General features: G+C 44.3%; 1 protein-coding gene and 1 long non-coding RNA gene across 4 annotated transcripts in view; one reads left to right on the forward strand and one right to left on the reverse strand.

Moving 5' to 3' along the window:
* The window catches only part of dock6 (dedicator of cytokinesis 6), a 34,417-nt gene that overhangs the window by 17,279 nt on the left and 2,638 nt on the right, over positions 1–14,500 (reverse strand). For all 3 annotated transcript variants that reach the window (XM_079365926.1, XM_079365925.1, XM_079365924.1), the window contains exons 3-22: positions 14,072–14,250; positions 13,786–13,854; positions 13,508–13,634; positions 12,915–13,127; positions 11,712–11,797; positions 11,545–11,611; positions 11,127–11,276; positions 10,126–10,206; positions 9,779–9,935; positions 9,546–9,676; positions 8,083–8,176; positions 7,795–7,957; positions 3,548–3,665; positions 2,658–2,728; positions 2,419–2,557; positions 2,194–2,295; positions 2,005–2,091; positions 1,086–1,317; positions 798–962; positions 493–665 (exon numbers count right to left, since the gene is read on the reverse strand). In XM_079365926.1, the coding sequence (XP_079222052.1) occupies positions 493–665; positions 798–962; positions 1,086–1,317; positions 2,005–2,091; positions 2,194–2,295; positions 2,419–2,557; positions 2,658–2,728; positions 3,548–3,665; positions 7,795–7,957; positions 8,083–8,176; positions 9,546–9,676; positions 9,779–9,935; positions 10,126–10,206; positions 11,127–11,276; positions 11,545–11,611; positions 11,712–11,797; positions 12,915–13,127; positions 13,508–13,634; positions 13,786–13,854; positions 14,072–14,250 (2,604 nt within the window). The remainder of the gene's footprint in view (positions 1–492; positions 666–797; positions 963–1,085; positions 1,318–2,004; positions 2,092–2,193; positions 2,296–2,418; positions 2,558–2,657; positions 2,729–3,547; positions 3,666–7,794; positions 7,958–8,082; positions 8,177–9,545; positions 9,677–9,778; positions 9,936–10,125; positions 10,207–11,126; positions 11,277–11,544; positions 11,612–11,711; positions 11,798–12,914; positions 13,128–13,507; positions 13,635–13,785; positions 13,855–14,071; positions 14,251–14,500) is intronic.
* Positions 5,886–7,665, forward strand: LOC306838009. The gene is made up of 2 exons (XR_013781021.1): positions 5,886–6,288; positions 6,367–7,665. It is a non-coding gene; the product is annotated as an uncharacterized lncRNA (long non-coding RNA).

Raw genomic sequence — 14,500 nt, forward strand, 5'->3', positions numbered from 1 at the left:
AGCTCCCCCCATGAGCGCTCCCGTGTCGGCTCTGATTCTAGTTCGGCTCGACAGGCTTCGACAGATTAAACCCTTTTTTTTTAATTTCTTGTGCTTCCGTGGAGTCTGCGAAGGAGTCTGTGTTGTGTTAGAGGTCGGCCGTTTATTTGTCAAAAACAGATTCCATCAACTGGATGGAGAGTGAAACCGTTGCTCTCTTTAAGCAGAGCTGTGTGAGGAGGACGTCGAGAATGTGAAAAAATTATACAGGCAACACAGATAGACAGTGAATGTCTCATTTTAACCGTCAGTAAACCGTTCTCTTACTAATGGGCGATACAACACAATTTATTAAGTGAGAAAGTGACATAAAGCCCCTTTAAGATATTTCACTGCAGTAATTACTTTTGAAATAGCTTGTACAGCATTTCTAAACTTAAACACAAATGATATTCCAGCAAAAATTGATTGGCTCCAGTTTCATGACACAATTTGAGAAGAGGATTTTCTCACCTTGCTCCCGATGATCCTCTGCACCTCCTCATCAGGAGAAATCGGTGTGCTGGCCAGGTCCGGATTGGAGTTGCTGATACTCTTCGAGCGGGCCAGATGCAGGCTGCTCGGCCGCGCTGTTGCTCTGGACAAGGTGGCGTACTGCATGGGCATCTCGTAGGACTGCTGACCGGCTTCACAGTGACATGAGAGACAGTGACAGTAGGAGGGCTGTTACAGACAGAACAACTCTTTTGTTTCCTGTTACTTAAAGTCACTGAAAATGGCCGCTGATTGTTGATGCGGCACACTCATTGGCGTCTTACGTGGCGGTGGCACGGCTGGCTCTGCGGTTGGCAGGCGGAAGCAGTAGTGAATGTAAGAAGCAAGCAGGTTGTTGCGGCCGTGCTGGTCCTGATTACCCTCCAGGTTTTTGTGGATCTGGTTGACAAATAAAGCCATAGCTTCGAAGGAAGCTCGGCCCAGGTTCACTGTTGACAATTAGAATGGAAAAACAGCCAGAGACAGAACTTAAATCATGGGTGAAAAGTGACATGATTGATATGCTCCAGATATGTGATGAAGAAGAAATGACGTGAAACAGCCTCACTTACCGATCTGCCCTGAAATGACTGGTGGGTAGACGATAAGCTGAATGAGCTTATTGAGCAGCTGGTGCAGGAAGCGGACACAGGTATCCAGCAGAGCCCCCCGCAGTGCTGCCATGCTGGCCTTCAGCTCGCCCTCCATGTTGGCCTCAGTGATGATGACGTCCTTCAGACGGAAGGGGAAGGAGTACTCCTCCAGGACGTACACGAGAGTGAAGAACTTATCCAAGTAGGGGTCCTTAAGTCACAGACAGAATCCATATTTAGGATCACTTAAGCATGGCTCACACTGGACGACAATCGGTCCGGTTCCTTCTTCCTGACAATGGCATTTTTGTTTTTTAAGGTTTCCATTCACAGATCATCAGTGCAGTACTTTCTAAAACGTTGTATCCATATGTCCCTCTCTTTCACCAGCCACCGTCCCCTCGAGTCCGTTGGCGTTTACAAATTGAACTTTACCAACAATTGTCCACGCCTCGTCCCAATCATTCGTAGTGTGAGTGTGAGCTCTCAGGTCGTACCCGACAATCATAAATCTTAAGGTCTGGTTGTGCGTTGCAAATGATTCAGTCGTACAGTGTGAGGCCGGCTTTAAACTGAGGGATATTTGAGTTTGTCATTATTTCTATAATCTTCTAGAATAAGATTCGAGGACTCTTTTTCTGAACTGAAATGTTTCTGACATGCCATGCAGACAAGGCTATATGTGTGTATATGTATGCCTTAAGACCTGTCGAAGGTGAAAGAGGTCGCTGAATGTACCTTTTAACTGTTGGTACCTCGAGTGTTGGAAGTAGGGTTTTCGATTTTAGTACGACAGATGGTGATGTCATATTATTATACAGCATCAAAGTAACCTCAGTCCTATCGTTTGTCATGTGCTGGAAGGTTAATTGTAAGGTATAAAAACACATTTGTGTACCTGAGTGTGAACGGAGGAGGCCGCTGTCACCTCCACATTGAACACTCCTTTGTGATTGTCCACCCACTTCATGCCCGGGAGCTGAACCTGCCAGAGTCACATCCAAGTGCTTTAACTCTCAGTCACAGCACAAAGGAGTAGGTGATGTGCAGGAAAACTGATAGCCACAAAATCTCTTTACACACTTACATCGGGGGTGAGTACAGAGTAACTAGGTGGGGGCTTTTCCACCGAGACGGGCAAGCTGAAGGAGCCGGTGCGCAGTCGGCCATGTTGCATCAGAGGGATCCACTGCGAGGAGAAACGAGACATGCGATTTCTCATCGATGTCAAGACAACTGAAGTAGCGATCAAACAGAAGAGTGTGTATGTGTGGGAGTGTGAAATGTGGGCCAGCTGAAGGACTGTACTCACAGTGTAGCCCACGGGCGTCTCCAGAGGAGTGTTCTGTTTGGGCTGGCAGCTGATGTGATAGAAGGTGAACAGCAGATGGTGGTTGTCTGTCAGATTGGCGGGAATCTTCATCTTCATCTCCTCGTAAAACTCAGGAGACCTTTTTGGGCGAGAGTCAAACACAACATTTAGGAAGAGGCAGTTAGAGGCGGAAAGTTGGACGGACTCCAGAGGAAGGCGAACAGATGAGCGAGCCGTACTTGTTGTGGTAGATGACAGACGTGTACGCCTCTCTCATGAACTCGGCACAGCTCGACTTCCCAAAGATGACCTGGTCAAAGAGCACAAGGTTAAGAAAGTTGTTCATAACAAAGAGGAGGCCTTTGAATGTACAATCCTTGATTCACTTCTCAATGGTGAAACTTTCTAGGCAGCCTCCATCGTTTTGCGAAGGCCAATCATCGAATACAAGTCAAATGTGTGATGTTCTATTTGCATGAGCCTTAAACTTCTGTAGTCATGGCGATTATGTACTTTTTACATAAACAGTCTTTGTTGAAACGCTGTTGTTCAAGACATCGATTTTAAATTTTATTCCCAATTGTGGATTTCAAAGCAAACAAAATGTTGCTGTGGCAACACTCGAGGAGTGTTTTGGAAAAACAGTGTTTGTAAAGAGAATTTCTTATGTTGGAGACTTGGTTTGAGGAGACTCTACTTCTGATGTGACACCTTTAACTTTTAAGTATTAAGGGCATGAGTGGCTGGAGCTCAAGGGGTAGATTTTGGTTGGAGTAACACTCTGAAGTCGTTTTAACATATGCACTCTGGAAAATATCTACATAGTCAGGACTGCAGCTGAGATTTCCCTGACCTGGAGAAACTCAACCATACACACATGCAGCTCCTTCTGGAATTTTCTGCAAGTGTGAAAGCATGTTTGAACCGAAGAGCTCTCCTGTAGCGCCCTCACAGTAACTCGACCTCCCCTCCCTCTGGAGTACAAACTAATCCCTTTGAAGTAGTTCACTCTTCCAAGAAGACATCATATTGTATTTCAGAGCCTCGAGCAGCTCTCTGCGTCTGGAAGGTTCATTTTCCTGAGAACAACGCCGTCACGTCACTTCATTGTCCTTCCGCTGAGACTCACTGGCAAAGCTTGACTCGGATCCTCTCCTGCCATGAATTGAACCTTCACAGCAATGTTCCTCACTGAGCCCTGACGACTGCTGAAGTTCAGACTTTGAGGGTAAACATAGAGCAGGTTCCTGAAAAGAGAGAAGAGTGGACAACATTTGTTCATGCCTGGAATGTAATATACAGCTTTTAGAAGTGAGTGTTTCGCAGCACAGTTGCTCAACATTATGAGCAACATCACAGTTCACCTATCATCGATCACTCTTGACATCCTACCAAACCATATTACAGCCAAAGATAGGAGAGGTTAAAAAAAAAAAAAGCAGATAAAGAGCACCATGTGTGCACATTGGCCGAGTGCGTTCCAGCTCTGAATCCGATTGGTCACATTAACTCTTTTCCAAGGCAAACACTGGAGGTAACGTTTGGTCATCTCTTGTAACAGCTGATCTTCACGTCGCTGTTTTTAAAATACCGTGCTTCACATGTTTGTGATGCTGCTCGTGCGCGGTCGGTATAAAATGTGCTGCATACACCGTCATGCGTGTCACATTAGTTTGTGACCTCAATGACAAAAACGTGTCCCTCAGGGGTTAAACTTCAAGGTAAGGTCACGGAGATCAACGCTATGGACAAGACCAGTGATCGAACCACTGCTGAGCTAATGTTTTACCAAGGTGTTACATGTACATATCAGATATAAGGCGGTCTGTCCGCCCTCAATACTCATCATCCTCATGGTTCATTCTGAAGATGCCACAGCTGTGAGAGATTTTGAGCATTATGATTTGATGGTTTTACTTACTTCTTCTTTTTTTTTGAAATTTTTTTTACTCTGACTTGAGCTGAACTTTGGAAACAGACAACTGGACTAAAGTGTGTTTATTAAGCGACTGGTATGATGAAGGTGATCTTGGGTCTGTGCTTGCTTTGTTTGGCTTCGAGGACAGCGCACGCAGCTCCGCTCCCGAAGACCGAAAAGGTGGACGGTACGGCCGCACCACAGGGAGAAGTCGAAGTACTCATGTTTGGCGTCATACAGTTCGGCGAATCCCTGCAGTACGTTTATGAAACCACAGAAGCCAAAATCGAAAAAATCGGCCAGAAAATGAAAAGCCACAAGCGGACTCTGAAAAAGCTGGGGAGGCAGACCGAGCAGGCTGCAGAGGTGGACAAGCAGATGAAGGAGGTGATACAGCTGCTACAGGTAAGACGCAGAAACATGCAAACAATCCATTCCCCTTGTGCTTTTGTTACAAGAGAGACTACTTCTGGGAAATACAAATCAGACTGTATGAACAGAACAGAACAATGTGCAGATCTGAGCATCTAAAACCCCATCAGAGTAGACGTTGATATACATCAGCTCTTGGGAGAATAAAAAATGTCCAAACAGACACAACAAGCAGCTCTTTGCTGATGTGAAGAAATGATGAACAACACAACAAGGCCTTAACAGTTTCAGCTTCGACATATACAGTATGTAACAGTCTGTGCTTGGGCATGTCACCCATCTCTTCTGATTGTCATCACCCGCGGATTCTTTCACTTTTATTTTTTACGATGTGTAGGGATGAATCTCGGTCTTTCATTCTTCCATCTGAGATAAGAAAGTGAGCGTGTCCTTAGAAAGCTGTGTCGTGCACTGTGGAGCAGGCAGCTGCCAGCTGCACTGGGATCTTTGTGGAGGAAGACGATAATAAGGGCAGATGCTCTTTTGACAGGCCCAGATGGCCAAGCAACAAGCTGAGGCCAAGAAGACTAACGACTGGCTGGCTGACATGGAGCAGGAAGAGGCGGAGCTGAGGACCAAAGTAGAGAAGTTGGAGGGGCACATGGTGAACTCAGCACTGACCAACGTCAAAGAGCTGCAGGTATCAGAAAAGATGAATGATCTCTCTTTAGTTTGAACCTGCAGGAAGAATAAATGATGTCAGTCACAGCAGCCTGCTGACTTTAAAGCATCTCACCTACTTTTTGAAAAGTGTCTCCAGATGACTTTTTATGAATTGGCGCTTTACAAAAAAGATTGATTGATGAACGCAAAGACACTTGATCACTCACCATATTTAAATAGCAGTCACTGAAAGCAAAGGGGTGGAACATTTCGGGTAAATTTCCAGAAATTTTTCATAAGCTTAGCTCGGGAATTTTTGGAAACTTTCCATGAGAATTATGGAAAACAGCTGTATCATATCCAAGCATAAATGTGTTTTGTCCTAAGCAGACATCCATGCAGAATAATACAATAAAACATATTTAAACAGAGACTGCATTTTTAAAATGTGTGGGATCTGTCGTCTTGTGCTCTGGGCTAAAAGTGTGAGAAGTGCACAGTGCATGTAGGGGGCGTGGCCTCAGCAGCCCTGTAGGAAGCAGTGTGCTCTGTGCATGTGATTGAGGAACAGCATATTCAAGTGTACCTGCATGAAATCTGGTTGTTTTAGTCAAGATTATGCTAAAATACATTTTCTTCATCTTTATTTAAGTTCCCTGAACAGGGAACTTAAATAAAGTTGTTTAATTGTTTAATGTATGTAAAGTTAATAAAGTTGACTTTTTAGTCCCATAAAAAGTTTCCAACTTTGAACTTGGCACCCCTGGTCACTGAGCTCTTACACAGAGTTGACTTTCTGTCTTTAGGGGAGAGCACAGGAGCTGAGCGATGTCTTGAGAGGCTTACAACATTTCACAGAGTTTCAAAAAGAGATCATCGAGACGCAGGATGAGAAGCTCTCCAAACTGCTTCAGGTGGTGAGTCACTTCTCTGAAACAAAGTCATCCAAGGTTCAACTCTTCAATGTGTTAACAGTTAGATTTTCCCCTTTTCAGAGGGACGTGCAGGTTTAATATTCAGCCTGGGATTCCCAGCCTACAAAGAATTTGACCGGATCAGCAATCTACATTTTAACTCTGTATCATCACCGGGGTTGGTTCTTCGCCTACCTGCCACTTTGACTGAAGGATTTAAGAATCAGTCACTCCTTTTTTTCCCGAGAGGCTCTTAAAAAAACTTGTGACATGCTTTTTGTCTTGCTCAAAAACAGAAAAAAAATTTGTTTTAGTTACTTATTATTTATGGCTGCACTAAGCCTCAACTTAAGGAAAGGTCATCATCACATTGTTTTTAAAGTAAAAGAGCTGAAATGAGGAGTCACAGCCATGAAGGTTTCTGCTGGGTGGTGTGTTTCATTAGGTAAGATGGTTTTTTTGATGAGTCGCTGTGTGTTCAGTTCTCAATACATCCGAGCTTCTAACTGAATCTGAAGATTTAACTTTCATTTCTCTCCTGTGCTTTTATTTCAAATGTCTGAGTTAGGTTAAGGTGCTGCCAATAAAAAAACAAAAAAAAACAAAAACAAAACAACAACAACAAAAAAAAAACATTTCCTGACATAGCTGTTTCACAATAAAAGCAATTAAGATAAATTTAAACGAAATACTTTTATTGTGAAGAATAAAATGTGATTATTCCATAAAGCTGTTGGCAGTAAGACTATTTACAACCACTCCTTTGACCACAAGACACCAGCAGTTTAAAGCCCTTCAGCAGGTAGACCTGCTCTAATTGAGACATTAATCTGTACTATGCTACTCCCAAGTGACAGTTAGCCGAGTCATTTCAACAGACTACAAACACTGACAACCACCCTGACACGAGGAGGAGGCGGAGCCCTGTGGCCAATGAGCATGCAGGACCACTCGGTTCTGCTCATAACGTCAGAGCAGAACAAGCAGAACACCGGGATTCAAGTAGTCACTGATCATTCTGCAACATTCACCCTTCACTTCAAAACAAAGGCCCGCTCACGGTGTTCAGCTCCAACCCTGATCCACACTACACTCCCTTCTTTTTCTGGAAGAGGTCGATGATATTTTACTATTGCCTATGAATCATTTCAATTGTCATAAATTAGCACTCTAGATTGTGCACTTGTTGTGACTCTCACAACAAGAAGGACAACAGTTCTTTCATTCGCCTTTGCTCACTTGGTCACTGACAAAAACTGTCAAGTTATGTTTGTCCATGCACTCTTTGTATGCTATCCTGAACAAGAAATGTTATGACAATTTGTTATTTATATATTTGAAAATATAATGATATTAATAAAATAGTGTTTTAACTCAGAACCGACTGTCGTTTATTTCCTTCGGACCAGAACGAAGCAGAAAAAGCAGCGAAATTTTGGCTTTGCCGCAAATGACAAACAGAAAACCAGGCGTGCAGTGAAAGTGTGTGTGTGTGAAGTGAACACACACCTGTAGGTGGTGTGAGGTGTGTATACGTAGCGAGCAGGGAACTCCAGCACGTCTTTGGTGGGTCGAACACGCAGGTCAGGGTAAGGCTTCACATGAAGCAGCTCAGGTGACAAACAGTAGTGAGGCGAGTCGGGAGCTGGAGAGATGTCAATTTTCAACTGGGCTGAGAGACACGAGGAGGGAAAAAACAAACAAAAACAAACTGTCAATCACAAATCCCACACAAACATCAAAACCTCTTTCCAATGTCATGTGAACATGTGGACTTTGTTGGCGTGTCCGGATTACCTGTGACAGGCCTTAGTCGTCGCAGAACAGAGGACGGTCTGCGCATATCCGCCAGAAACTTATAGAGGTCCTCATCACTCAGTCTGTCCCCCTCCTTCAAAAACACAGATAGGAAATAATTACTACTAATGACAACGGAATGAATGACTATAAGCCGCTACTTTTTTCTCACACTTCGAGCACTGCGGCTTCTACTCCGGTGCGGCTAATGCATGGATTGTTTATGGGGGACAATGAGCTTCTGCCGCAAAAACATTTGACTTCGTCATGTCGGATCTTAATATCAGTCATTTTGCGCTTCATGCACGCACCCTCATCATGGAAAACACACGGAGAAATACATATGATGCAGCTTTCAAGTTAAAGGCGATCGAGCTGGCTGTCAAAGAAGCTAACAGAGCTGCTGCACGTTAAGATGACACTGACAGCGACAACAGAGACTGAGGAAGTGAGTAATGAAGTCATTCTGAGGCAGTGAATGGATGGACTTTTTCTTGTGAAATATATTACGGTCATCTTTTTCATCAGCCGTGTTACAGACACCGTCGGCTAGGCTTCGTATTGTAACGGTTCATGTTGTAAAGTCAGTAGTTGATAATGTGTTCATAATTCCGATTATGTGGAGAGTCAGTGAATGCACCAGCGAGAACGTGTTGAGTGGCTGTATGAGAGAACGCTGGGGGAGAGAGTTGGATTGTTTTGGCAAGTGATGTGTTGCTCTCTGCTGTAAACGGCGTGGTCACGGCCGACAGTGATCGGGTTATTAAAAGTTATTATTTGAACGCTCTCGTCGTCCTTTAACGTCCGTACGGACGCTACAGTATTTGCGGATGTTACCGGTAGCCTACGTCTGTGTAAATAGCTCTTGTTATAGCGTGGACACCTGCGGCTTATAATCAAGTGCGGCTTATATATGTACAAATACATTTATTTACTTATTTTTAGCCGGTGCGGCTTATATCCAGGTGCGCTCAATAGTACGGAATTTACAGTACTTCTAAAATTCAAAGAGTAATGACAGTGAAGTAGCGGAATTCATTGCATTTTATAGTACGGTACCTCCGACTAGAGGGTAGGAAGTAGCGATTGAGTGGGTGGGTAATGTCCAGGGAGATTGCATGTGTGATAAGTGTAACGGCCTCGTAGTTTAATTCTTGGTTAGCTGGGTTCTACTTTTCAGTTCATCCCTACTAATAAACAAAAGTTCTTTTACACGGTTGGTCAGAATCACAGGGAGAAACCCTGAAAGCTAAATGAGTTTCTATAAATTGCACAGAAGAAATCAAAGTAGTGTTTGCGAGGGCCAGTTTTGGTTCATGTCTTCATCCGGTTGCAGCTAACAACCCTCAGCATGGTGGGTTCAACTGGAAGTCACTTCTGCCATCATGACACAGAGACAAGACGGCTGCGACAACATCACAGCAGTAGAAATCCTCCGCACCGCAGCTTCAAAAGATTCTGACCTGTTTAAAGAAGTTGGTGACGGTCAACGTTGCGGGACGGAAAGTTGCAAAGTTGCACATGTCATCCCCGACGCTCATCCGCTCGAACCCCTTTTTCTTTCTCTCGTTCCATGTTCCGTGACCTTTGCGCTCTTAACGGACGAAACAAAAACAAAATCTACGTTAAGGCAGGATTTTTTTTTATTTGCTGTTATTTCTTTGTGCATGTTTCACACTGGATTCATTTTCAGTACCAGAGTCGGAGTCGGGGTCCGAGCGGTCCAGACCTCCCACGCTGCTGACAATGTTAAGAAGGTGAATGGCCGTCCAGGCAAAGGGCATACGAAAACGTCCAAGACGATTGCACGACTGCTCTGCCTGTAGACGCAGCTTCTCCAACTTCTCTTTGTGCTGGAGCGGGACAGAAAGTTGACCAGATAGGATTACATAAGTTTCAAGATAAATACACTCTTCGAATGTGTGCTGAGCTGAACCCAATGAAGGGCAAATATTGCAAGCTTTCCAGACAGATTGAGTAATGACGATGACTAGACAGTAAATGTGCGTGTTGCAACAGCTGAACCATTTTTGGATCCGTTACCTTGGAGGAATCAGACTCTTTCATCACCATGTAGGGCTCACAGCATTCTCCAATGTCTCCTTGCTGCATGACTTTCTCAAGCTGAAAAAATAAAGTATTCAATAATGCATGTTTGACTAAAAATATCACAAAAAATGACATATCAGGCGATAGCAATAATTATCACGATAAATGTTAAATCATTGATTATTTCAAACCTAAAAGCAGATTTTTGCTCCTGAGTTTATGTAGAAGAAACCAAATGTTTAATTATTATTTATTGTCAAACTGTAATTTAACCATCATAGGCTCAGTGCACGGAGCTGGAAATGCTGATATGACAGTGAGCTGCTGGCTTGCCTGGCTAGTAACACTTAACCTACTGAAGGTCCACACCATACCCTGTTCATATTATTTACATTACACTCCACATTAACACTGGTTTGTGTCCTTCAGCGTGTTTGTAACTGGTCACATTGTGTCAAACTGTGAACGGTCTGTAGTGTTTCACATTTAGCTGCACTAGTCTTCAGCGACGTTAGCACGTTTTTGTCAGACTAAATATCCAAAATGTCTCCAAACTCCAAAGGTTGGAGTTTTCCTTTCCGTCCTTTCTCGTCTTATCGATGATGTTTTCTCCGTGCTTTGAGCTGGCAGGCTCTGCGCTTTCTTCTGTGTCGTTATCGCTAATTTCCGGCTGTGTTTTTGTTTCGCTCTGAACGTCTGTAAGCCCGTCTACCTCTATCCCTGCGACATGATTGGCTGTTCGACGTCTTTTTTCTTCTTCTCTTTAATGTCGGGTGGCCCCTGTTTCCCAGTGATTGGACGGTGTAATTACAGGTTAAATTCTATCAAACTTTTATCAAATATTTTTGATTTATTGTAACAAAAAATACAAATATCGCCCAGGTTTAATTGAAACTCAATGAAGGTTTGATTTGCTTTTAAAATAATGAATAATGAGGTGAATGCTCCTTTAAGCTGATGAGAAAACATTACACGACACCATGTTTACGCTGTACCTTAATGACCAAGAAGATGTCTGCGGAGGGGTACGTGATGGAGAAGATGGCAGAGCGGGCGAGCGTGGAGATGGCTGTGTGAGGCGTATGAGGTTTAAGCAGCCCTTTCATCTGATCCGAGTTCAGGTCGAAGTAGAAGTTCTCCGAAATCTGTAGGAGGGAAGAATGAGATAACCGGGAAACATCGGAGGGAGGGGAAGGAAACATGATCATGGAAATGCACATCGAGGGATTTGAATTCAGTTTGGACTCAATGATCTAAACGGCAAGACCACTAAAAGCTTTCTGAGACAAGGGAAATTCAATTAGTTAAGCATGAACTCAGCATTACGTAACTATAGAGAGCTAAAGTGAGAAGAAGGAAACTTATGTGACCCTACAAAAAAAAGAAAAAGAAAACATGGAACAAATAAAATACCTTTTTCTTTTCTTTGACATCATACAGGGCAAGTGTTCCAAATATGGGCTCAATCTCTATTTCGAACCTGAAACACACAGAGAGCATTATGGGTATTTGCTAGTATGCACCCCGACATGGAAACATAGATGTTGAATGTTACATACAAATGCTTGTTCTAAACTCACTTCAAAGACAGACACTTGACCATTATCCTTTGGCCACAGTGTTCTTTGGGCACTTCAATCACAGAGCATCTCTCCACTGCCTCATCCTGCCACACACACACACACACACACACAACAAAGCCATGTACAAAACAAACACCCTTACAGCACAACATTTGCACAGATGTCATGGAAACATCGAGAGAAGAGGAAGCGACCGTGTGTACACAGTTTCTAAAGACGGACGGAGCAAGAAATAAAGAGCGCGGAGGAGAGGAGAGCAAACAGCTCGGCAGCTGGACCACCCTTTATGGACATTCACTTTACGGGAACTGTCAATAATGTTACTGAGCTGAACACATGTTTGGGTTTCACTGCTGGCTTTGTTAAGGTTTGAGCTCTGAACTAAAGTTGCCATCAGTCTGCGCCGCTGGTGCTGGAGACTCGTTCCCATCAGATTTGTTTTCGCTCATTCGGTTCATTTGAGCAGCTTACATGTGGAAATCCAGTTTGTAGTTAAGTTTCAAGATTTGCAAACATAATGTGCTTTCTCGCGTGTCAGGAAGTCAGTTAATTACAGTTGAAAAACACTTCATTGGCTACGCATTTATTGAGGAGGTCGTTCTAAAATGCTGCAGCTGGATCTCAGGTGTTTATTTGATATTTCCTCCCTCCTTGATTCAACAGGTCAAATGATCAGGTACAAACATTTTTACTCAGTGTATTTTCTTTTTTTGAACTTATAGAGTGCTAATGTGGTAGCTGGTACGGACTTTATCAGCCCAATCCCCTGGCACTTCAGAGGAAAGCATTCCTTCTACATCTTTCTATGCATCTCTGGGACGGACTGAGATGCAATTAACAGACGCAATGGTGGAATAATGGATGCTATCTAAGAGACTTGGAATGAACTTAGTGAAGGTGGAAATGTGGGAGCTGAGCTTGACATCTTTTTATTTCATTCTCCTATTTTAATTGTTTTTACTGTTTTTTTTTTATGGTGTGATTTCTGCCTGTACAACACTTTGGTCAACCAGGGTTGTTTTAAATGTGCTATGGAAATAAACTTTGATTGATTGATTGATTGATTGATTGATTGATTGGAGGCTCTCGCTGTCAAAGTCGCGTCTAAAAGAAGAGTGAGAAAATCCCCTTGTTTGCGCTTTTTTTTGCGACACAGATCCGACGTTTACTTCACTGAACAAAACGGGCTGGAATTCAAACCTCGTCAGGGGGAGGGTACAGGCCCAGCAGGTCGCTGTGGCGCCCCTGCAGGCGGGCCTCGGTGTTGCGGTGGTCCATTTCCTCCGCGGCAGTGCGCTCCAGCACGGACGGCAGGAGAGCGTCTGGGGAGGAGTTCTTCAGGTCGAAGATGCTGGAGGCCCAGCTTCCCCTCGGTGTCTCATCCAGACTGACGGACCGCCGCTTCGCGTCATCCTGAGGCCCAAAAGAGTGAGGCGAGTGAGATTGTATGTTTTTATTTCCTCCAAGGAAACATGTCACCTTTAAGTGCTCACTGAAGATGATTTAGAAACATAAGACGAAACAATATGCTGAATATGCCATTAAGTATGATCCACGTGGAGACTGTGTAATGGATAATGGATTTGATATATCCACTTAAACATTACTCATCTCTGCATGATGAGCGCTCTAAGAGGAATCCAACTGATGCCCTCCCTAACAAAGTAAGAGAGCTGCTTTATCCGCAGACATTATTGATAAACCTTAAGGCCGACAGTAGCGAAACTGTATGTACGTTACATGGATAAATGTGAGACGTCACCCCTGCTTTTGAACGCCACCGTCGGCTTTACCTGCTCGTCCTGCCGCTCAGCAGCGGCAGCCTCGTCCAGTTCAAAGGTCTGTTTGACGAGCCCTCGCTGCTTCTCTCTCTGTCGCTCAGAGTTGTGGGGGGTGGATGTGGTGCTGTAGCGCTGGTATCTAGAGGGGATATTGAACACGTCATGTGGGTCATTTAACTGTCAACCGTGATGACGGTGAACAGGATAAAGGCAGGAGCTCACTGTGTCAGTCTAAATGACAAATGCACGTGGGGCTCTTTCTGCCGATTCCTCAAACGGACACAACTTACTTTCTTTGAATAATGAGCCAGTCGTCGGTGTAGACGGCGAGGGCGTCTCTCACTCTGGAGTCCAGGGAGCTACAGAAAAACATATGACTTATGAATAATTTAGCAACGCATACATCTGGTACGTTCAGCGTCACAAAGACAAAGGCTTTGTTTGTGTCTGTGTCCATCTTCTTTCCTTTGTTGTTTTTACAGTAACATAACGCGGCTGGATGTGTGTGTGTGTGTGTGTGTGTGTGTGTGTGTGTGCGTGCGTGTTATGTTGTTGTCTATGAGCAGCTTGACTCACTCCTCCTCTTCGGGCAGCGGCGGCTCCAGCGTAACGCACTCTTTGTCCTGGTGCAGAAGCTCAAGGTCGTCCTGCGGGAACTCCACGAGCTGCCTGAGAGGGCCGGGCTCCACGGCGGGCGCATGGCTGCTCACGTACTCCTCGAAGTCCACCGGCTCCACCACCTCCGTCAGGGGCAACTGCCAATCGACAATCACATGTGACAGAGTGACTAAAGACGCAGCCGTGTCAGGAAAGGCTCCTGATCCGATCACCGAGGACTCAGGAGAGGGGACAGGGAGCAGTTAGGAAGAGCAGACAGAAGACGTCAGAGAGGGGATGATGTTTGTGAACATAATATTCATCCTGACTTTAATAAACTCTAGAATGAGGTGCGTGTTCGTTCACAGCGTAGCATTCGATGCTTTGCTTGATACAATCGTCTCCTTC

Source organism: Symphodus melops, assembly GCF_947650265.1.
Source record: "Symphodus melops genome assembly, chromosome: 17".
Lineage (NCBI taxonomy): Eukaryota > Metazoa > Chordata > Actinopteri > Labriformes > Labridae > Symphodus > Symphodus melops.